The following is a 24,333-nucleotide window of genomic DNA, read 5'->3' as shown; positions in this document are numbered from 1 at the left end:
GAACTCACAGAGATCTGCCTACCTCTGCCTCCGGAGTGCTGGGATTAAAGGTGTACGCCACCACGCCCAGGCAGACTGACTTTTTAAAGCCAATTTAACATATGCATCCATGCTGGCCAGCCTTACAATAGAAAAATTAAGAAGAGCAGACAAAATACATGAGAGCCCATTTCTTCCTACTTCACAACCCACAGAGATGAATCATTCCTGCTAGGGAGACACAAACTGCTTTTGTGAGCTGCCATTTCCACGGCTCATCTTGAAAGAGACCTTTTTCAGATTTGAATCTGGTACTGAGCTCTACTTTAGCAATCACCAACAACTGCTGACAACAGTAATCACTAAGAAAGGGAGAGTCACCCCAGAGCAGGATAAAGGACTCTCCAGGGTGTACTTGCTTTCCTAAAGGCCACATTATTAACTTAGAGCATCCAAGTAACCGAGTCTTTCCATGCTTTTACATCCATGGTAAGAAGCAGGGTCCTCTTCCGTCATTCCCGATATCAGTGCTGGCCCATCATAACAGCTTCACCAAACTGGAAGAGGAAGGACCATGAAATGAATTTTCCATAAAATTAAATGTATTCCGTTTCAAAGACAATAATTTGAGTAATAAAAAAAACATATAATGAATGAACTGATTTTGATGTGTGAAAACCAAAGTATGGGGACTACAGGTATAGAGCCATGGTTTCCTTTCATTCACATATTTTTTATTTAGTAAGAAAACTTCTATTAAATGTCAACCAACTTTGGAGTCCTCCTCTTTGATTTGAGGATCAAGAAAATATACATTTGCACAAGAATTTGAGGATTCTTTTAAAATTCGCTGCAATCCGCTAGTGGGTTGGAGCTGATCCATTGAAAAATACTAGTGTAAAGGGTTTTAAAATGATATGGATTCCACTATAGTTCTTTCTCCTGTTCACCAGCCATAAAGCCATTGAGCAAACCACTTCTCTGAGGCACTTCAGCAGGATCATAAGAGCAAATGTCACTATGCTGCTTTTCTAAGTTGGTGCTACTGAGGGGGGAAAAGCAAGTAAGTGAAATCACACAGAACCATGGAATTTCCTCCCTGAAAGCTTACATGTATCTTTTTCCTACTAGATGGATTATCACTTATCCAGATAATTATTTGTTGTTGTTTTAAGAATTCCCTATTTTGCCAATCAAAGCAAACTGATGAACTAGAGTCAAAATGAGGAAGGGACAGTCTGCGATTTCACATGTTCTTGTCAAATGTGTTGACATATGACTGGAAGATCCACTTTCAGCCTCCTACATGTAAAATTTGTCACTACAGCTCCTCTAAACACACTACTGGAGTATTATTTAAAGCAAACAGAAATTCGCACGCTAAGTTCTCTGAATGCAGGCAACGTTGAGGACAATTTGAAAGAGGTATGTTTTCTTTTGTCGCAGGAGGGTATTACAAATACTGTAACTGAGAGCAGCATGGTGAGCAAGTCTCACACACTTTCCACACTGTAGAGAAATAGGAATGAAATCAGACTTTCCCAAAAGATAAGAGACTAACATGTCTGGCACCTGCTCCTGGTCATGACTGCACTTTATTTTTGCTTGGCATAGCTGTTAATGAATGAATGCCTCCTACCTCCTCTTCTCCGACTCTTTTTTTCATGTTCTCATTTTTCCCTGATCTTCTATACTGGATCAACTACAGTTACGAAAGCTAGCTGAGCAGTTACTCATATGAACTCACAGCAATGGCGACACCATGCACAAGTCCCACAAGCTCAAGCCAGACAAAATCCAAGCACAGACATGGGAAAGTGGGTAAGAAGTCTCAACCTTAGCTGAGGAAGTATTGGCAACTGATGACTGCTGGAAGAGGGAGAGTCAGATTTCCTTAAGAATGTGATGCTGAGTAGATTAACCAGGCTCCAGTGGGTGGACCCACACTGAAGGACATTTGGGGACACAAATTTGACTGAAGGTCAAATGTTACACACACACACACACACACACACACACACACACACATATCCACACATATTTGTGTTTGAAATTAGGCAGAAGATATTAAGGAAGGATGTGGGGGTGCAGTTAGGGAAGAGGATCTAACTATGATCAAAATATTTCCAGTAGTCAACTAGATGGCAAAATAGATACTAAACAAACATTGATGATCTTTCACGAGAATAAAGAATCAGGTCTCTTGGTATTAAAGAAATCTAGATGGTAATAAATAAAAATGGGGAGCTGGAGAGATGACTCAGTGGTTAAGAGCACTGACTGTTCTTGCAGACGATCTGGGTTCGATTCTCAGCACCCACATGGCAGCTAACAACTGTCTGAAACTCCAGTTCCAAGAGATCCAACACCCTCTTCTGACCTCCACAGGGCATTGCATGACACAAGTGCACATAAAATAAAAATAACAAAATAATATATTTTAAGAAAAAAAATTAAAAAATAATAAATGAAAATGGCTGTTTACAGGAAGATAAGACTTGCTGTAAAGGTACCAACTCCTTCTTTTATTTGAAATGCTATTCACAATAGTCCCTCCCTTCCCACCCGAGATACTCTTCCTGCTCCCTCCCCACAGAAAGGGGTGTGCACATCAGACAATCCAGGAGAAAATCCAGATTGTTTTTCATCTAATAGGAATTTGCATACATCTTGCTGTGGGGGAAATTGCCCAATATTTTAACCTCAAGGGAGCATGTACAGAGTTAAAAGAGCTGTTTTTCCACATTGCAACATGGACTGCATAAATCATAGTACAAGCTTGACATGTGTCTTAACTATCCACCCAAATGCTTACCCCAACATAAAATTTACTCTGTGTTTTGTTTTGTTTGAGACAGCCTCTCACTAATGTAGCCCCAGCTGGCCTGGAGCTCACTATGTAGAGCAGGCTTGCCTCAATCTCACAGCCATCCTGCCTGCTTTTGCCTGCAAGTGCTGGGATTATAGGTGTGCACTGCTATACCCCACTTTCCTCTGCATTTTTCTCCCATGTTGTTTCTCTTTTATTTTGGGCCTTCTTCTGACCTTTCTTTTTCTCTCTCATCCATTTCCATCTTTCTGGGATACAGAGGAGAAAGACAAGAAGGTAGTGTTGGGAAGGGGCTTTTCATTTCTGGGAAGGTGAGGTTTAGTTTCAAGCAGGGATGTCAAGGACAGCAGGTCACCATTGAAAAGATCATGGGGTTCACTGAGCAATCCAATCCAGAAGTAGAACTGGTATAAGGAACTAGCTGGCGTGGGAAAGATCAACAGTTTTTAGGTTTTCTGATTTGGAAAACAAGAGACGATGGCGATATTTACCTCAAAAACTAGAAAATAGTGAAGGAAAAGGGGTTGGGAAAAAAGAAGGAAATTAGGCTTAAGAAAAACAAATTTTGCTGAGATATGAATGTTGGAGGGATGTCAGCTTCAGTCTAAACATCCACTTTACTCTCCACTGAAGCTACGGAGGCACATTGGGTGGAATTATTTATAAACAAACCCTGTAAGTTATCATTAAAAAATTAAACAGCAATTATTAAGTGCTTAGGGTATGCCAGGTGCTAGTCTCAAAAGTCTTCATAACGTCAATTGACTAACTTTTTCAACAACTCTCTAAGGCAAATAATATTCACATTTCCATTACAGTCAAGTAAATTGAGAGACATCAGGTTAAGTTTCTCAGGGCCACACAGCTGATGAGCAGAGAGCAGGAAGCTCATAAGCCACACAGGGGGCTCTGATATGTGTCTTTGCTCTCAGAAGTGAATTCATTCTTGCTCTAAACTTGTATATACTTTTTCTTATTTGTTTCAAAGGCGACATATTTAGAGAAAAGCCAATTTGACTTGAAATGTGAAATTTTGGATGTCCTGACTACTTGAGGTTGAGCCATAGTCAGTTTTGGAAGCTCAGGGCCAAATTCCAAGCAGCACTGGGGCTGTGGGTCTACTTTGGAGCCCCTTGTAAACTTGTAAAACAAATCTAATCAGAAAAAAATGCAAGGATTGGCAGACTTTCAAGTCCCTGCCCTGCTGAGTTTAAAACCCTGACTGATGTCAGGTGTGAGCTGCGATTTGTCATAGAGTCTTTGGCTTTAGACAGGGGCCTTGATGTTAGAGCCCTGGACCAGGCAGACCTTCATTGAAGAAAAGCAGCACTAGGCATTTTCGCACTATTAACCCCACCAACCCTCACTTGTATCTGAGCCAGGTCAAATGTATACACATGGCTTTTTCAGAGTTGAATTCCTAATTAACCATTCTCTTGAAACGTTGAAACCTAACTATTATGGTGGAACCCTACTACTAAAATGTCCCCAGATAAAGGGGAATTTGCCATCTGCTTAGACTTAACCTGCCTAGATAATTAATTTTTTCCAACTGCATCTGCAATTATGAAATTTCTCATACACAATTTCTTTCAAGGCAAAATTAATCAAACCAAAAGAATAAATAAAATCATTTGTATATCTCTGACTGAAAATTGTTTAACATTGTTAGCTGCTAGTAAGCAGCTATGAATTTCCTATTCCAAGTTATATACTAGAAGGAGGTCAGGTTTGAAGGAAGATCAATTGCTTTGTGTGTGCGTGTATACATTGTTGTCGGGTCCCCATGTAACTCTGCAATGGAGTTCATTCATCATTAGTGAGGTTTAACATGATCAGGTAGGTTGCTGAAGGTCTGTCCACTAGAATGAAGTAAAAGAAAGATTTTGTTTCTCTACAAACTGATGTCAAAGTCCATTTGCTTTCTATTAAAATATCTTTGTGACCTTCGTCTTCCTCCCCCATTTCCCAAATCAAATCTGAATTCCACCAAATTTCCCATTTCAGGTGTAGCTGGACAAAAACTGTAACAGTCCTCTCCTAAAAATCTGTGACTCTGTATTGAAAAAAGAATGAACTTTAATACCTTACTGAGCTTGCTAAGATATAAGGAAACAAGCGAGAAAGCAATGATAATAATAATGTGAGGTTTCATAAGGAGCAGTAACACTAGCAGGAGGAATAGTCTTATAGCATGTGATGATCTGGATAGTACACAGAAGAGGTTAAGATGTGCCACCAAGTTGGGGTAAGAGCTTGGCTGGTTCTGAAAATGTTTTCTGTTGCATCTCTCCTAGATTCTAGAAGACAGCAATTGGAATCCTTTCTTGGGGAAGGTGTTCATATTTAAACAATACATCTAAAACTCAGGTTCAGGGTCTAAAGAGATGGCTCAACAGTTAAGAGCACTGACTGCTCTTGCATAGGACCCAGGTTTGATTCCCAGCACCCACATGGCAGCTAACAACCATCTGTAACTCCAGTTCCAGGGGATCCTATGCCCTCTTCTAATCTCCATGGATAGTGCATGACATGATCACACTTACATACATGCAGGTAATACACTCATACAAAATAATAAAGTATTTTTAAAAGATCAGGTTCAATAAACTATGAACTTGAATGAATGAATGAATGAATAAGTAAACAAATAAATAACCTATTTAAAGAAATGAATAAAATCCAGTGTATAAGGACAAAAGCCACTAGGGAGAGTTAGCAGAAGAAAAGTGAAGGTCCAGCTTTATCTTTAGGGTTAGAAATGAGGAGGACACTCCTTTCCACTGATAATAATAATAATTAATGACAAATGGCCATTCACTTTTAGTCCTGCTTGCAATGTTACTAAAACAACAGAGCTCTTTCTTCCCCTTTTTCAAATACATACACTCATAGGAATAAAGAATGGGAAAGTAATTTAGAGGATCCTGGACAGCAGATGACAATCTGTTATTGTCTTAGCAGATGTTTGGGAAAAACTGAAAAGTATATCATAAGCCACCATTGGCATTCTCATTTCTGCCAAAGACAGATAAGCTAGAACATTAACCCTTATGCATGTCCTGGGTGACCTGCACACCTAGGACTTTAGGTTACTTCCTAGTTCTCAGCTCCTCATTTCTCCTCACTCCTTATCCCTTTCACTCCTTTACTGATTTCTATGTACAGAGTGAATTTAATAATATTTAAATTTAGTCACTCACTTTCAGCCTACTTTACCACAGTCCTGCCTTCTGTTTTACCAACCTAAAAAAATCTTAACTCTGGATGTATTCTACAAACAACAGTTTGCAACACTGGACCTAAACACACAGGCCTCCCAGAGATGGTCACAAAGCATAGTGGTTGGGTAGGTCTAGTCACTCACTTTCAGCCTACTTTACCACAGTCCTGCCTTCTGTTTTACCAGAGTGACCAGAGATGGTCACAAAGCATAGTGGTTGGGTAGGTTTCCTACAAAGTTCTGGTCAGAAACTCAAAGGGACCCATTATAATTCCATGGTATCTCAGGTCCATTTTCTCTGCCTCTCTCGAACAACCCTTTCGACTTCACTCTGCTCACTTTTGACTTCCTCCCTTCCCTTTGATTTCAGAAAGAGACCTTGCTTAGAATAAGCACAGCTACCAGTCTGCCTTCTTTCAACTATTCCTTCCTGTCAGCATTTAAACACAGGAAAATTCCTCCCTTCTTAAAAACTCCAGAAAATCCATTCTTCTACAACTTTACAAAACTATTGTTCTGCAAGCCTTAAAAATCAGTTTTTGAAAATGTTCTACACCTGATTACCTGCATTCTCTTAATCCCACATGCCCCATAGAACCGCCCTCGTCTGGCTGCCATCTCATCTAGTGACCAGCGGCCTTCTTACTGCCTGATTTAAAAACTGATTTTGTTAAACCCATAGATACTTATGTGGGTCACAGCCCTGTATTATCATGTCAGCTCCAGTCCGTTAAGCTCTGCTCATTTAGAACTCCTTCAAGCTGGCCTGTTTGCATGGCTCCATCTATTTTATGAGTACTTCATTGCTTTCTGGCACTGCCGGATAGCCTAAACTCATCTTGGAACATGTCGGTTTAGTTTTCCCACCTGTATTCATCTGAGTTCTCTGGAGAAACAAAAGCAATGAGATACGTAAAGCAAAGATCGTTACACAGAACTGGCTTCCCTGGTTGAAGAGGTCTAAAAGCCCTAAGTTCGGCTTTTGGCAAAATGAAGACCCAGAAGAACTATTTCAAGTTTCAGGCTGAGTCTGAAAGACGGAAAACCAGAAGACTCAGTGGGGCAAGTTCCAGGTAAAGTCCAAAGACACAGGTAGGGAAGAGTGAGGCCATGGCTCAGAGACACATCAGAAAGAATATTTACTTAGTCCTGTGTTCTAAGTAGACCACCCACATTGGAAAAACCAATCTGCTTATTGAGACTACTGATCCAAATGTTAATCTTTATCTAGAAATACTCTCCAAATACTGTTTAAACAAATGTGTGGGTACACTGACTGTTTTCAGCTTAACACAGGAAGTTGCCACCACACTGCCTCAGTCCTGGATATAGCGCCATCTCCAAGGAGCTCTGGATTTTTACAATGGAAAATGTGTTTGGAAATTCTGATATGCCACTGATTGCTACTAGCATGATATCAATCAGGCTCTCCCAGGGAATGTGGCCCCAATGGAAAATGTGTTTGGAAATTCTGATATGCCACTGATTGCTACTAGCATATCAATCAGGCTCTCCCAGGGAATGTGGCCAGGGAACATGCATCTTTACTAGCCCAAACACACACAGATATATTTATTTTCATATTTAATCATAACTGTGGCATATGTTTTGTAAAACATATTTCCTACTGATACCTCTAACTCAACTCCAACACCATGGGACTTAACATAGCACTTTTTATTTATTTACAATATCTTCCTCTAAAAGTGAGAAATCTGGCTCTCATTATCAACCAATATTCAGTTATTTTAAAAATATTTTTATTGAATTTTTGAGAATTTTATAAAATACATTTTGATCATATTCAGACCTCCCTTATGTGTATCACCTTAATGCTCCCCACCTGACTTCATGTACTGTATTAAGGCCTAAGTCTAATTTGTGTCTGCAAATTCCCTTTGGTGTAGGTCCATTCACTGGAGCTTGGTTAACTCATACAGTGTCACACCCTTAAAGAAAACTAGTTACCAGTTGCCAAGAGTTCCTCAGCTAGGGTTGGGGCTTCTTACCCATCTCCGTACCTCTATGCTGGGATTTTGTCTGGCTTGAGCTTATGTGGGTCTTGTGCATGCTGTCACCATTGCTGTGAATTCATATGAGTAACCGCCCAGCTGTCTGGAAAACAGTTTCTTTGTGGATCATACACCACCTTTAGCTCCGACAATCGTTCCACCCCCTCTTCCAGTGATCCTTGAGTTTTGGGAGGCAGAGGCTTGATATAGGTGTCTTATTCAGGGGTAAGTGGTCTGTAATCTCATATTCTCTGGTGAAGGCTAAGAGATACATTGATGTATGTGTATAACAATAGCTCATTAGAAGTTGGTCTAATAACTGTGTCCATTTAACATAACAGTAATAGTAGGCTCTCCCTCATGACCTCTGAACTGTTTAGCCTCAGGTTCCTAACCCTGATACCAGTGTCCAGTATGGGCTCCATCATGTAAAGTGGACCTTAAATCCAATCAAAAAGACGTTGGTTATTCCCAGAGCAGTCACACCCCTATTATACTCATGGGAATATCTTGCCAAGTCAGTTGTTATCGTGGCTCACAGGACTCTTCTATGATGTGAAGAGGTTTCAGAATTGTTAATTCATATGCCTGTCTGAAACAGTGCATGAACTGGAGTACAGTCTTCATGTCCTTAACCTCATAGCACTTAGTCAAAGCCTTATTTTCTAAGAATGTCTGTACTGGCTCCTTATTTCCTCCTCCTTTCAACATGTGACTATTAATCATTCATAATATGATTAGATACTTTATTTATGGTTTGTCATCCATTTGGAGTTTCCCCATGCCCTAGCTGCTTTTAAAAATTAACAAACAATAAAATTCATTCTTACTGATGAACAATTATGTGACTTTATTTTACATATACACAATTGCTATCTGTAAATGTATAAAATCATATCTCCTTCACCATAGGTTGTTTTTTTTTTTTTGCTTGTGTTGAGGGGAAACCACATTTTATTTAGTTTTATGATTATTCCCATGCACTGGTGTGGACATTTATAGACAAGCAGGTCATTGAACACACATTAATGCATAATGGAAAATAAATTATTCTATTGAAATTCCAAGTTTTCATAAAAATATTCAAGTGGGGCTCTTGCTGTGAATAGGATGTTAGAATTTGATGATTGGGCAACCGCTACAGAAATGACAGAGCAGTTAGTGTTTCACCCAAATGCAGAGAAAGAGAGATAAGATACAAGCATTGTGTAATGCAGCTCTTACCTCCATTAAAAATTTCTAACTCTACCTATGGGTAGTCACTTCGTCGCTCTCAATTTATGCTGCTGATTTATTTTCTATTCTAAAGTTTCATCTTTCCCATTAGGTTTTATAACAACTAGAATTATAAAAGCATGCATCCTTTTGAATCTGCTTTCTTTTACTTAACAGAATACATTTAAAATGAATACCTCTTTCTGACTATCAGTAGTTCAATTATTTCTATTATTGAATAGTGTCTGTTGTCTGGATATACCACAGTTTTTTCATCCATTTGTCTACTAAGAAACATCAGGAGCTTTCCTAGTTTGGAGCAGCTCTGTATGAAGTTGCTATAAATATTCACAGCAGATTTTTGTATAGTCTTAAGTTTTCATTTTTCATGAGAGAATATCTAAGAGAGGGATTTCTGGGTCATGTAGAAGCTTTATTATAACCTTTGTAACAGCCACAGAACTTTTATCCACAGCATTCCCCCATCAAAGGAATTTCAGTTGCTCTGTATCCTCATCAATATTTGGTGCTATATCTTTGGGTTCCGCCCATTCTGAAAGCTACATAGTGAAATTTCACCATAGCATTAATTTCCATTTTCCTAATGGTTTTTGGAACCAGTCATTTGTTGTTTGTGTTCCATACCTTTGTTAAAGTGTGTTTTTAGATCAAATGCCCATTTTTTTAAATTGGTGTTTTTATCTCTAAGAATGAATTTAATACTCTATTGAACATGTCTTCTTTCTCTAAATATTCTCCCATCTCCTTTTCCTTATTTCTGAATTTCCAACTCTTTAGTCTTACAATGTTAAAGAAAAGTTCATATTTGATATTCTGAGGGCATTTCCGATAAAATCAGGAGATATATGGAAAACAGTAATGCAAAGTAATACAAATGAAAGGTTTTGGAGTCAAATGTACAGCATAGGAAATTTTCAAAAAATACAGCCTAAAGGGATCAACGGAGATGATACACACCCAGGATTCCAAACGAAACGAGGAAACAAGCAGGGAAGGTGAGGCGTACTTGGACAACCTCCACAGAGCAAGGGCAACAAAGGAAGAAACTAATGGAAGCGGGACCTCCTTCGGGTCCAACATGTCTATAGTCAGTGTTCCAAAGAAACTGCATGTGGGGACGTCTTTACAAAGACACAACAGAAGAGGGTTTTCAAGTATGATGAAGACTACACAGCCTCAGATTTAAGACTTCAATGGATCTCATACAAAATGAACATGAATAAAATCACCCTTAGTATCAGAATCAACTTTTAAAAGACACCAGAAAACAAAACAATCATTCCATATTTGAAGAAATGAAAGCAAAGAGCTGGAGAGATGGCTCAGTGGGTAAGAACACTGGTTGTTCTTGCAGAAGACCTGCGTTCGAATCTCAGCACCCACATGACAGCTAACAACTGTCCGTACTCCAGTTCCAGGGGATCCCACGGCCTCTTCTGACCTCTGCGGGCATTGTACAACATGGATGCACTTGCCTACATGCAGGCAAGACACGCACACACATAAAATAAAAATAATAAATAAAATTTTTTAAAAAAGAAATGAAAGCAGAGATGCTAAAGGTAAATCTTTTGAAGCAAATATACTAAGGCCAGTCATGAAGCCAAGAAGGAACTTCAAATTTATTAACCATATAATTCAGCTCTTGAAAAGATTGTAAACAGTGTTATGAAACAGTCTGAAATCTTTACATCCCATTGAAACAGAAAATCCATTCTTCATAAAAATGTCAATTGGGTAATAATTGTATGAGTGATTGTTGCCATGAAAATGATCAATATATGTGAATATTTACCGAGAAGTATAAATTTTGTGTATCATTTACTCTTCTGTTGCTGTTATAAAATACCCTGACGATAGCAACTTCAGGAAGAAAGAGTTTATTTTGGCTTATAGCTTCAGATGGACAAAGTCCATCATGGTAGGAGGCAGGGAGGGCACAGCATCAGGAGCAGGAAGCTGGCTGGTCACATTTTCATCCACAAACTGGAAGAAGAGAGAGTGAACAGGAAGTGGGGGTAAGCTGTGAAACCTCAAAGCCCACCTGTGATGATGTACTTCTTCAGGTAAGGCTGTACCTCCCAAGGAATGGTGCCACCAGCTGGGGTTCAATTGTCAAATACATGAGCTTATGGTAGACATTTCTCATTCAAACCAACACATTTTGCTTGTATTATTTGCCCATATTCATATAATCAATATAAAAATTGGTTATTTTGCTTTTATATACATGATTTAGGTAAGTTTTGTTTCTTTAAATGAATTTTAGCTGTCAAAATAAAATTTGAATAACATAAGTTTATAGATCCAGAGCAAAAATAATTTGTTGACTAACAAATAATTATATCTATAACATATGGTTTTTAGCCCTATTTAGCCTAAAAAGTTGCCACACTAAACGTTGTGCTGGTTTGGATGAAAACATTAACTGGTCACTTGTTTTATAGACCAGATTTTCAATAAATCTTTATTCTCATGCCACTCAGTGTTTTGAATCCTGATAAAGTTCTTCATTTTACTATAATAAATGGATCTTCAAAGGTATTAAGAAGTTGTAGAGAATTCTGGGCCTGGGCTTCCCATAAGCCATGGGCATTGAGGGTAGTGTAAGTTATCAGCATCCCTTTACCGAGGAGAACATGCATATAAAAAGGGAAGGGGGTCTTATTCAAATGGCAAGAAAGTAAAGTATGCAAATTTATGAGAGTGGATCCAAGGTTTCACAAATGAAGAAGGCAGAGTTTTGGTGGATCTAGAGGCTTTTAAGTGAGGACAGATTTTGATAGGGAAAACTTTGAGGTCTGTGGGTTATTTGTGCACCAACGTCCAAAAGTAAAACCTTTTGCCCATTTGTCCAAATTGTCAATTACCAAGAGTAATCTGTATTTTTCTCCAGTCTGCCGACACCTGAGAGATGCCTTGTTGGCATCCTCTCTCCCAGGGAAGCACTGGGCTTTCACCTCCAGCTTTTGACTGGCTGCATTCCACTATCTGCCCTATGCCTTTACATAGGTTCATTCTTCACTTTATCCTTGCCAGATAAAACAAAAATGCAGAATGGTGAAGGCTGAATAGTCCTTTTCTTTGAAAAAGTGCTGAAAAGTGGGAAGATTTACACGGTGGGAAAAGCGAATAAGGATAAAGGATATGAGTAAAGAGGGAGGGTGTGTGTCCAGTTTTAATGGAAAACTCCTTTGTTGCCAGTTTTACTACCATAGGCGAGCAACCCTGTGCTGGTGGGTTAGCAACATTTTACTTTATGAGTATCAGTTCCTGAGAAGTCTAGTAGGAAACCTCGGTTCATTTCTCCTATGTGCTAATGGCGTTATTACTCCCGTGCCATTAGATAGGATTTTCTTACACATCTGTTTCTGAAAGAAAAAAAAAAAAATCCTGCACATCATGTGAAAATGTAACCTATAAATTACAGAGTTTGAGTTAACCACACATTTCACAGCCTGTGTTATACCAACTTCTATTTTAATTATTCTCGTTTATAGTTAGAGATAGTGGGCTACAAATGTGTTAGTAATGTAGACTTTTTCTTCTGTTTTTATAGACTGCTCAAGGCTGCGTTGAACTCAAAATTTGGGGTTATTTCTGAGTCAGAAACGTACATATTTGGATAAAAGCCAAGCTTTTAATATTTAATCTTAACTTTGCAATATATTTTATACATGTTAAATCTTATCCAAAAAGCCCTCGCCTATTTAAAAAGCTTCCTGTTACTAATATATATGGAGGCAAAATGCAAAGGATCATCATTGTCAGCCATTCTCCTTAAAGACTGTTGTCAAGTCACGTCTTCTACCGTCATCATCTGTGGATACAATGACGCTTGTTGAGTGTACAGTGCTTGATAAGGAAAGCCCATAGTTGTAGCTGTGCCATGTAATCTACAAGAAGATAAAGGGGCAGTAGGTTCATGGATACCATGTGCTGAAATAAGGTTTACTAATGATTCTTCTGAGACCCATTGCAAGTCTATTTACTTGGAGATGGAATATGACATTTCTGAATTGGGCCAGGCAATAATGGCATTGTAGTTTAGAGAAAGCGGGGATAGAGTAGAACTGTCATCAGAGCCACCTTCCAAAGCTGAGAGACGGAAGGATGCTGACTGACGAATATGCTGGGCTACACTTGGGTCCATCCTTCCTAAGCCCTTCTCAGTGTCTCCTTATTGATTCCAATGCTTGATTTGACTTTAGATATTATTCTGTTCACCTGTACATTTGCCAAGATATAAAACTGATTTTCTGCTCCCATCCTTATCACTTGCTGATCTGTCATCCATGAGCTTTTTCCAGAGCAACCTTTTCAAAAACAGAAACTCAGTTTTCTATCTCATCTGCTTACAGTGGCCTTTTAATTGACGTTGAAGCTGATTGGCATGTGTGTTAATTAAACGTTGTCTATACAACAGTTCCACCCATTACACTCCAGACCCATCCTGTGTTCCATTTGTACCTGGCATGGGAAGGTTCCCAATAAACCACAGAAAACCTTCCTGTGACAGGCTTGCCCCAGTGTTATACCTCATAACATAATATGCCTCAATAACATAAGGAAACATATTGGTTTGATGGATTTCTGCTTGTCTTTCAAATATTTGATGAAATAACATTTTTTCGTACTGGCGTGTTTTCCCTTACATGCCATCACCATAAGAACATGAACCACTTATTGACTCTTACAGATCACATAGGCCTTTTAGCACAAAGAATTGCCATTTTAACTAACAGAGCTCTTCCAACTAGACCATTCTTTGGGCCCAGGAACACTGGGCACAGCATTAATTTTCAGAAAAGCTTGTGGATCCACTGACAGACTTGTTTTTTTGGTTCAAATTCATGGCTTTGAGATTCCCAGACTTTGATCACAGCAAGGAAAGCAGTAGTGGATTCCTACAGCTGAAGGGGTTGTTGGTGTGAGTCTGATTTTCCTTCATAAGTTAGAGAAAGGATAACGGTCCAGTAAGCCTTATATACATGATAAGGACAGCCAGAGCAGGGCTGTATTCAGAGGCTTTATCTTATTTTGTAACACAGTATATTTGGTTTTTTCACTCAAGCAACACTTAAAAAAAAAAAACAGAAGCAAACTCTTTGCATACCAGGTTCCTTCCTAATTGGTGGGCCTGCAGAGACAGTTTGAACCTAGATGGTCATGTCAGAGTCTGGGGAGCTTCTCCTGCTTTGATTTGAGGTATTCACACTTAACAGTTAAGAAAACAAAAGCTTACTGGCTGAAACCTTTGACTCTGCTGTCTTCTCTGTCACATTGATCCAATTGGCATGTTCTCATGAAATGACTTATTTTCCTCTCGTTCTCCTTCTGTGCCTCAAAAAAAGAAAAAAAAAAAGTTAAAGAAAAGCGAAAAGGAAGCATCAGTACAAGAAATGGACGGATTCCAACATCAGCCAGCGCATATTTTAAAGCTTCAAGTCATTGTTCTGGTACACACCCTGAGGTTGCAGAGGAAAGAACATCCAGGGCTAACTAGCCTGATTGTTCTGGCAGAGGTGCCGTTAGGTTCATGCTGACATCCCTGGGGCTTTCTTTTACTTTAGTATTCCGACTTCATTTTAAAAAAAAAAAACAAGCTAATGGTTCAAGGAGCAATTTTTTACATTCCTCATTCGTTTTCTCCAGGAGTCTTCTACCTCCAGGACTCTTGACAGTTTCCCAAAGGCATGCTGCCTCAAGTTTGCTTTCTTTCTAAGGACAGCTGCCAGTCTGTCAGCAAGTGTGTTGACCACGGATTATCCCTTACTTTTTTACCTTCTGAGCAAGACAAAGATTTGGGCTTAAGAATATGAGTACTTCACAACCTGGCATTCTTAGATTTTTTTTTTTTTAAGAAAACCTTAATTATAGCAGTTCAGAAACCAAATTACAGCTGTATAACAAGGGAGTTTTGACTTAACAACTGCTCTGAGTTGAACCTGTAAGCATACTGTAATTACTACTGATTTAACTAAAATCCCTACAAACCTATGTGGATGATTTTTTCTAGGCAAGTACTGGAGGTCAGTAAGGACGACAGCTCTGCCGAGGGGCTGTGCTCTGCCTGGCACTCAGCTGCAAGAGGAAACAGAGACAGTTTCTGCTCTAGCCTCCCTGACAGTGGATGTGGAACAGCCCTTTGCTCAGGAAGACGGCAGGTATGGACCCAATGTTGGGGAATGGTGTGATCTGTAAGGTCCAGGCTCATCACTGGCATTCCAGAATAGTCTTCCTGTTTTCCCTTCACTTGTCACTTCCACTTCCTCTAACTGTTTTCTCTGAAACCTCTGAGCACTTGCCTTAGGCTGTGGAGAATTCAACTGTTTCATTTCTTCCTGGGAAAAGCAAATCTGAAGCCTGTGGCTGGAGTTCACAGAGGAAGAACAAAAATGAGCTAGGTGGTTAAAAAGGTCACTCCTTGTTGGGTAATTTAGTGCACATCATTATGAGAAGAAATGCTTGTAGGCCTTGCTTAGTCGTCTCTATTTTTCCAGATATTCTCTTTCTTCCTTGCAACATTTGAAATTTCTGATATAAGGAAGGGAACACAGAAGGACACAAACCACCCCGAAAGCTAGTAGTGACTAGCCACACTGCACACGCACTCATGTGATTGCCCTTGAGGCCCAGCTGGGTAAAGATAGCAGTTGCCTGGGAAGGAGACAGGAGTGTACATGAAGGAGTAGGAGGGTTGATGCTGATTTTATTTTACGTTGTTGGAAGGAAGTGTTCTCACTTTGTCTTCATAGAAACAGATTTTTGGAGAAAGATGTAAAGTTAACCTAAGTTTAGGTTTGCTGGTTTTATTTGTAGGAAGTCTTTGTGTTTGTCCACATCCCTGTTTTTTCTCCTGTTATAGATAATACCACGTTCAGGGTTTAACATCTATTGTGGCCAGTACCCAGCAGCTGTGCATGAGCAGTGATGCTGGCTGCGAGGTCACATTTCCTCTGTGTACAGTGAGTCAGGTGAGGCTCTGCTGTAGCTCTGCTGACTTGTACTCTGGAATTGTTTCTCAGAAGGGAATCAGACCCCCACTGTCAACAATGTCACCGTTAATTAAACAGATCCAGCTACTAGTGCATAGGTTGGCAATATTCCCAAGAATGCACAAATTTGAACAATTCTAGTTTTCTTGTTTTTACTGGATACTCTGAGTTTAACGGATTGAACATCTTGTTTGGACCCAAGCAGTAGGTGAACTGAATAAGAAATTTCATTTTTATGCAACTATTCTCTCTTCCTATATCCCACTTAAGGAGAAGATTATCAGAGAATGGAAAAAAATCCTTGTGTGTTACTGAATTTGAAGGCCTTTTCTTACACTGCCCAGAGAAGAGGGGAGGACGCATTTTACATCTTTGATATTATGAACTAACCCCCTGCTGTTCCCAGTAAGAACTGAACCAAGTTCATAATCTGAAGGTGTTGCAGTTATTCCCAACGCCAAAACCAGTTAGTTGTCTGTCATCAGAGGGCCATAAAACTGAGGAAACTAACATCTGTTAGTGTTGGATATAAAAGAGCAAGGCTATTCTTTAGATTCCATTTAATACAGAAAAACGAGGCTGAATTCCAACCAGAGAGAAGTGAATTGTAAGTAATTTTGCCCAAGAAATTGAAGAGCTTAGAATAATTAACAATAATGCGTGATGTTACAAGACCCAAGCAGTATAAAAGCCTCAGTACTTTGGCAGGAATTCCTCTACAAGCATATTTGCTTATCCTTGGGTAGATGGTGTGCTTGGCTCCTGATAATCTATAGGAATTAACCCAGCTTCAGTTCATAGTGGCTGTTTAACTTGCAGCTAGTGGCAGACTGGGAGTTTGAATGCCTGTGACCTCATGTATGGGACAGCAGAGTGGAAGCTTGTCACCTGACCTCAGCAATGTCCATTTCAGACAGGTTGTATCTATTGCAATGATTTTTGGTGTTGGGGGGGGGATAGTGGTTTGACTTGAACTATTTTCTATAGCTTTGAACTCCTTTCTTCAACAAAGTGAAAGAAAAATTCTAGACGGGCTTACATTTCAATTGAACTGAGCATAAATTTCATGAGGAAAGGATAGAGAAACAGAGAGACAGACAGAGTGAGACAGAGAGAGAGAGAGAGATTTTGAAAGCCAGGGGAATGCTCTCGGAAATGTCCCCCTGCTCAGTAGGGAAGAAGACTTGAAAAGTAAGATAAAGAGGTAGAAATGTCCCTGGGCCTTTGTTATGAATGCGATATTGTAAGCACACAGGAAATTGAAAAATTAGAAAAACTCAGAGAGCTAAATGGATGGAAAAGAGTGAAGGCAAAATTCTTTTTATAGGAAATTCTTGCCAGTTATTTTGGAGGATATATTAGTGTTTGGAGTGAGATGACTCATTTCATACTCAGATTTTGGGTAAAGCAGCTCTTTTCCTGGCCAACTCATATCTGACTCATTTACCACTAGTGAATAAGGGATAAAATGCTCCTGGCTAGGAACCATTGTAAGTATTTTCTGTTCATTTTTCTTGGATGGGGGTGGGGAGACAACACAGTGCAGTCATTTCATTTTTATAACTACATTGATGGACTTTGAAGAACAAGTTATTAGGGAAAGACTCATAAGTGAGGATTCAATTGGGGTGTAGTTTGTGGATACAGTTTTCAAACATAATTTTCAGGTGGGAAAGGACATGAGTAGGAAGGAAGTGATTGATGGGTCAGTAGAAAGTTGAAAACAGTCAAACCCTGAGTGTGCCTGTGTCAGAGAAGAATGAAAGTATGGGCATGGTCGTATACAGCATACTGTTTAGAGGCAAGAATTGTGATCCTTGGTTTTTCTCTTGATGGCTGGGAACATGTATTTTTAATAATGTGTGGTGTGCATTTGGTAGCTATTTGTTCCACAATTCTACTTTGGGAAGGTTGGGGCTTAGAGCACTCTTGGCTGGCAAGGGTTCTGCTGACAGCAAGAGGAAGTTTTGCCAGGCATGGTGGGCCATGCCTTTAATCCCAGAACTTGGGAAACAGATACAGGCAGATCTCTGTGAATTCCAGGCCAGCTGGAGTTACAGGGAGACTCTGTCTCAAAAGACAAAACAAACAAACAAACAAACATAAAAAAACAGTCTGGCCCTCCTGACTTCAGGATGACTGACTAGCTATTACATTTTAGGAGCATATCAACATTCTAGAATTCCTAAACATTTCTTTCTATTTAAACTCAAAACAAAAACTGAAAGTTGGATTTTCAAATGTCAGTGGGAGCTGTCACCCAGAGTAACTAACTTAAAAGGTACAATAAGCTGAGAACTCACAAATGTCATGGGCCTTCACTCTGAATGGCATACCAGTCAAAACAAGGACAATGGGAGCTGTTATGGAGAATATGATGGTACATGTAGAAATGTAGGCCATGTTGATGCACGTGCATATCTACTGCAGTTAGAAATATGAGTATCTAAACTTCCCATCCATGGGGATCATGTCTCTAAGGCTGGCAGACATTGATATTGTATAAATTATGCAAGTTCCTGGTACTCCTTGATATGTTATTTTGAGCACCAGTTTGTCCGAGCAAACATTCCAAAATAAAGTTCGGTTTTAATTTTCTATCATTATCAACAAAGTGTTAGCTGAAAAGTTGCTGAGATGCAGGAAGAAGGAAGATGCAGGAAGGAAGAAGTCTGTCCACTCATCTCTTCCCTCCTCTTCCTGGAGCCCTTGTGTTATGTCTTTCCATTGCCTAATGCAATCTGGGAGTGAGTGAAATCTGCTTAATATGTTAAATTCAATGCCCTTATATGTATTTTAGTGTTCAATCTATATTCGTTATAGAACAGCATTTAATTGATGAAAGGAAACAAAATTGAATTGAATCATCAGTAAAATGAGATCAGGTTTTCATGATTGTCCTTCACTCCTATCCTCGCTGCTAGAGGAAGGTCAGGGCATGGCTCTGGAATCAGCTGGCCTCCCTCGTTTGTCATTTTTCACTTAATTTCTTTGAATTTAATTTTTGGCTTTTGAAATAAAGGAGGATTTCAGTGTTATGAGGATAAGTTTAAAAAACCCAAAAGAACTCAAAACAATGCCTGGCACATAGGAATCACCCAATAAAGGTTGTTTTTATTATTACTATTACCATTTTTACTCTTGTTCAATTTACTGTATATTTTCCCCTAATAAATTGTTCATGATCCAGTGACCTATAAGGATGTAGAGGCAATTCCTAGACATCTATGTATCTCACCCTTCTTGGTTAATAATATACCCATTAAAAGCAAGAGATCAACAAACAACTACTTAGTAATAAATTAATAATATTACATAATCTGTGCTTAGCAAACCTAACTCAAAAATGTTATAACACTGAATAAATGTAGGTAATAACCAAATAGTTATTGAATGAACAAATGAATACATCAGAAGACAAACATTCTTCAGACAGTGGCAGCATTTCTTAAAAGTGCCTGAGTGAAATTTGTCCCCCTATAGCTATGACCTTAGAGGGAAGAAGCATTGTATTTTTATGATTTTTCCAAATATTTAATTTATATTTTTCTTAGTACAAACTGGTAAGGCCCATTTTGAGAGTATGTTGACTAACTAAAACCCGTATTATTCCTGCACAGTAAAGATGGTTTGGCTAAGGGAACACGATGGGGTGGGGCATTGTACAAAACCTCTGTGTGGATGGAGGATTGTATTTAAGGAATTCAAGAATTGTATTGAATGGGGGTGGGTTCCAACCTCCATCAGTGTAGTGGATATGATCTCAGCAGACCACCAGAGAGTGCTGAGTTCTGGCCTCCCTCTGGCCTAGGGGCTGAGAATGCAGGGGACTGCCTGAGAGTGCCCAGATCCTGGTGGTGAGGTGGTTCTGACCTCCATCAGTGTAGTGGCTGTGATCTCAGCAGACCACCAGAGAGTGCTGGGTTCTGGCCTCCCTCTGGCATAGGGGCTGAGAGCACAGCAGACCAACTGATAGTCCCCAAATCAGCCCCCACCCCCTTAAGGAATTTCCCAAATTTTCTCTGAGTTCCTGCTAATAGGGGTTCAAACCTTAAAAGGAAGCCTGAGTGTACCTAACTGGAACCTGACTTGAGCTTTTGTGGGTGCTCCTGAATAGATGATCTGAAGCCATCAGTTCCCTTCAAAATAAAACCTGAGAGAACCTGAAACCTGTACCAACCAACTTTATATAACCAATAAGGAAAAGACCTACTCACCCTGATAATACAAACAGAAGCATACTTCAACCTAATTCTCATATAAGAATCATAAACAACAAAAGAAATTCACGTGGCAAAATCACAACGAAAGAATAATAAAATGGAAAGCCAAAACATGATGTCCCCACATAACTACACAAGTCCTGTAGAAGAGTTCTACCTGGAGAACCACCTAGAGATAAAACAGGACACTAAATTTAAAAGAACAATCATAAACATGATCAAGGAGTTCAACAAATTTAAAGTACACACCAATAAACAAATTAAAGAACTAAAAGAAGGTAGGGATAAACTTCTGAATGAATTCACAAAAGAGATAGAAACACTGAAGAAAACTCAGGCAGAAATGAAGAAGGAAGTGCAAAACTCAATAAGCCAACTTGAAACAACAGGGGAAAGCCTCACCACTAGAATGAATGAAATGGAAAACAAAATATCAACACTGGAGGATAAAGAATTGGACCACTCAAGCAAAGTTTATGGAAAATTTTTAAAAACACAGGAATGGAATATGCAAGAGATGTGGGACACCATGAAAAGGCCAAATCTATGTATCAGAGGAAGAGAGGAAGAAGAATTTCAGGTTAATGGTATTGACTAGATCTTAAATAGGATTGTAGAAGAGAATTTCCCAAAATTAAGGAATGACAACCCCCATACAGGAAGGACATAGAACACCAAATAGACAGGATCAGAAAAGAAACTCCCCACTGCATATCATAGTAAAAACACTAAATGTATAGAACAAAGAGAGAATGCTGAAAGCAGCAAAAGAAAAACAACAAGTCACATACAAAGGAAAGCCCATCAGAATTACAGCTGACTAATCAATGCAAACTATAAAAGCTAGAAGAGCTTGGACCAAGGTATTTCCAGTTCTACATGACAATAGATGCTAGCCCAGAATACTTTACCCAGTAAAAATATCTATTATAGTTTATGGGTAAAGAAAAATCTTCCATGACACAAATAGAATGAAAGAATACATGTCACAAAACCAGCCCTTCAAACAATACTTGAAACAATGCAGAGAGCAGAAAGAAAAACAACTATACGCCAGGGGCAACGAAAGAAAATAAATAAAGTAATAATTGAGGAAACACAAAATTAGAGAATACAATCAAAATGATAGCAACCAATACACATCTTTCAATAATAACCTTAAATATCAATGGACTGAACCCCCCCAGTCAGAAGACATAGGCTAAGTGAATGGATTAAGAAACAACATCCATCTCTTCGCTGTCCGCAAGAAACCCATCTCATCTTCAAGGACAGACACTCCCTTAAGGTGAAAGGATGGAAAAGAATATTCCAAGCAAATGGCACTAAGAAACAAGCAGGGGTTGTAATTCTAATATCTGACAAAATATAGTTCAAAGTAAAACTAATAAGAAGAGATAAGGAAGGTCACTTCATTCTGATCAAAGGAACAATCAACCAAGAAGATCTTACAATCCTTTACATATATGCACCAAATCTGGTGCACCAAGACTCATAAAAACAACACTACAGGCCTTTAAGACACAGATTAACCCCAACTCAGTAATAGTAGGGGACTTCAATACCCCACTGTCTCCATTTGACAGGTCAACTGGACAAAGAATAAAGAGAGATGTCTGAATTAAATGACACCATACATCAAAAGGACCTAATAGACATCTTTTGAATATTTCACCCAAGCACCAAAGAGTACAGTTTCTACTCAGCACCCCATGGAACTTTTTCAAAAATACTGGGCTATAAAACAAGCTCAACAAATACAAATAATTTGAGATAATTCCATACCTTCTATCAGACCACAATGCAATAAAGCTCAAAATCAACACTGGACAAAGCTCTAGTCACTACACGAACTCATGACAATTAAACAACACACTCCTAAACAATGATTGGTCAAAAGTAAAATTAAGAAAGAAATGAATTCCTGGAACTCAATGAAAAAGAGAATACAACACAATACAACCTCTGGGACACTTTAAAGGCAGTCCTAGGAGGGAAGCTTATAGCGCTAAGTACGTACATTAAAAAATTAGAAACAGCCTATTAAATTTTGTAACACTGCAACTCAAGAAATTGGAAAGACAAGAACAAATGAAACCCAAACCCAGCAGAAGAGAAGGAATAACAAAAATCAAAGAAGAAATTAATGAAATAGAAACAAAGAAAACAATACAAAGAATCAATGAATCTAAGAGTAGGTTCTTTGAAAACCTAAATAAGATAAACAGACCCTTAGCCCGGTTAACTGAAAGAAAGAAAGAGCAAATCCAAATCAACAGAATCAGACATGAAAGGGGAAACACCCAACAGACACCCAAAAGATCCAGATGATTATAAGGGAATATTTTAAAAATCTATACGCTACTAAATTTGAAAATCTGAAAGAAATGGATGGATATCTGAAATCATGGGAACCACCAAAGTTAAACCAAGAAGAGACCAACTAGTTTAAACAGATCCATAAAATATAAGGAAATTGAAACAGTAATACAAAGCCTCCCAACTAAATGAAGCCCAGGCCCAGATGGATTTACAGCAGAATTCTACCAAATATTTAAAGAAGACCTCCAACCAATACTGTTTAAATTATTCAAAATGATAGAAACAGAGGGAGAACTCCCAAATTCCTTCTATGAAGCCAGCATCACTCTAATACCCAAACCCGGTAAAGACACAACCAAAAAAGAAAACTATAGACCCATATCCTTAATGAACATAGAATGCAAAAATTCTCAGCAAAATATTTGCAAACCTCATACAGCTGTACATCAAAAAGATCATTCACCATGATCAAGTAGGCTTTATTCTAGAGATGCAGGGATGGTTCAAGATTCAGAAGTCAATAAACGTCATTAATCATATAAATGGACTCAAAGACAAAAACTACATTGTCATCTCAATAGATGCAGAGAAGGCCTTTGAAAAATTCAACGTGCATATATATGTTCAAAGTCCTAGAGGGAATTGGACTAGAGGGAACATACCTCAACATAATTAAAGCCATATATAACAAACCCACAGCCAGCATCATTTAAATGGAGAAAAACTAGAAGCATTCCCATTGAAATCAGGAACCAGACAAGGATGTCCACTATCTCCACTTCTCTTTAACATAGTGCCTGAAACTCTTGGTAGAGCAGTAAGACAGGAGAGGGAAATTAAAGGAGTAATAATTGGAAAAGAAGAGGGCAAACTATCACTTTTTGCAGATGGTATGATACTATACCTAGGAAATCCCAGAAGTTCCACCAGAAAACTCTTAGAACTGATCAACACTTTCGTATAGTGGCAGGTTATGAAATCAATCTACAAAAATCAATAGCCTTTCTATATACCAATAACAAGCAAGTGGAGAAAGAATACCAGCAAATGCTCCCATTCACAATTGCTGCAAAATACACACACACACACACACACACACACACACACACATACATCTTGAAATAAATATGACCAAAGACACCAAAGATCTCTACAATGAAAATTTTAAATTGTTAAAGATAGAGATTAAGGAAGGCACCAAGAGATGGAAGGACCTCCCATGCTTATGGATTGGAAGGATTAATATTGTAAAAATGACCACCCTAGCAAAAGCAACATATAGATTCAATGCAATCCGAATCAAAATTCCCGTGACATACTTCACAGAATTAGAAAAAAAAAATCCTTAAATTCATATGGAAGCACAAAAGACCCTGGATAGCCAAAGCAACCCTGAACACAAAGAGCAATGCTGGTGGGATTACTATAGCAGATCTCAAAGAATACTACAAAGCTGTAGTCATAAAAACAGCATGGTACTGGCACAAAAATAGACACATAGATCAATGGA

General features: G+C 38.8%; 1 protein-coding gene across 1 annotated transcript in view; it reads left to right on the top strand.

The window, feature by feature from the left end:
- The window catches only part of Hdac9 (histone deacetylase 9), an 897,356-nt gene that overhangs the window by 860,256 nt on the left and 12,767 nt on the right, over positions 1-24,333 (top strand). Inside the window, exon 26 of the mRNA XM_008832701.3 lies at positions 15,300-15,447. Coding sequence (XP_008830923.1) covers positions 15,300-15,447 — 148 coding nt within the window. The remainder of the gene's footprint in view (positions 1-15,299; positions 15,448-24,333) is intronic.

Source organism: Nannospalax galili, unplaced genomic scaffold (genome assembly GCF_000622305.1).
Source record: "Nannospalax galili isolate Female #2095 unplaced genomic scaffold, S.galili_v1.0 scaffold450, whole genome shotgun sequence".
NCBI lineage: Eukaryota > Metazoa > Chordata > Mammalia > Rodentia > Spalacidae > Nannospalax > Nannospalax galili.
This window is presented reverse-complemented; position numbering and strand designations above follow the sequence as displayed.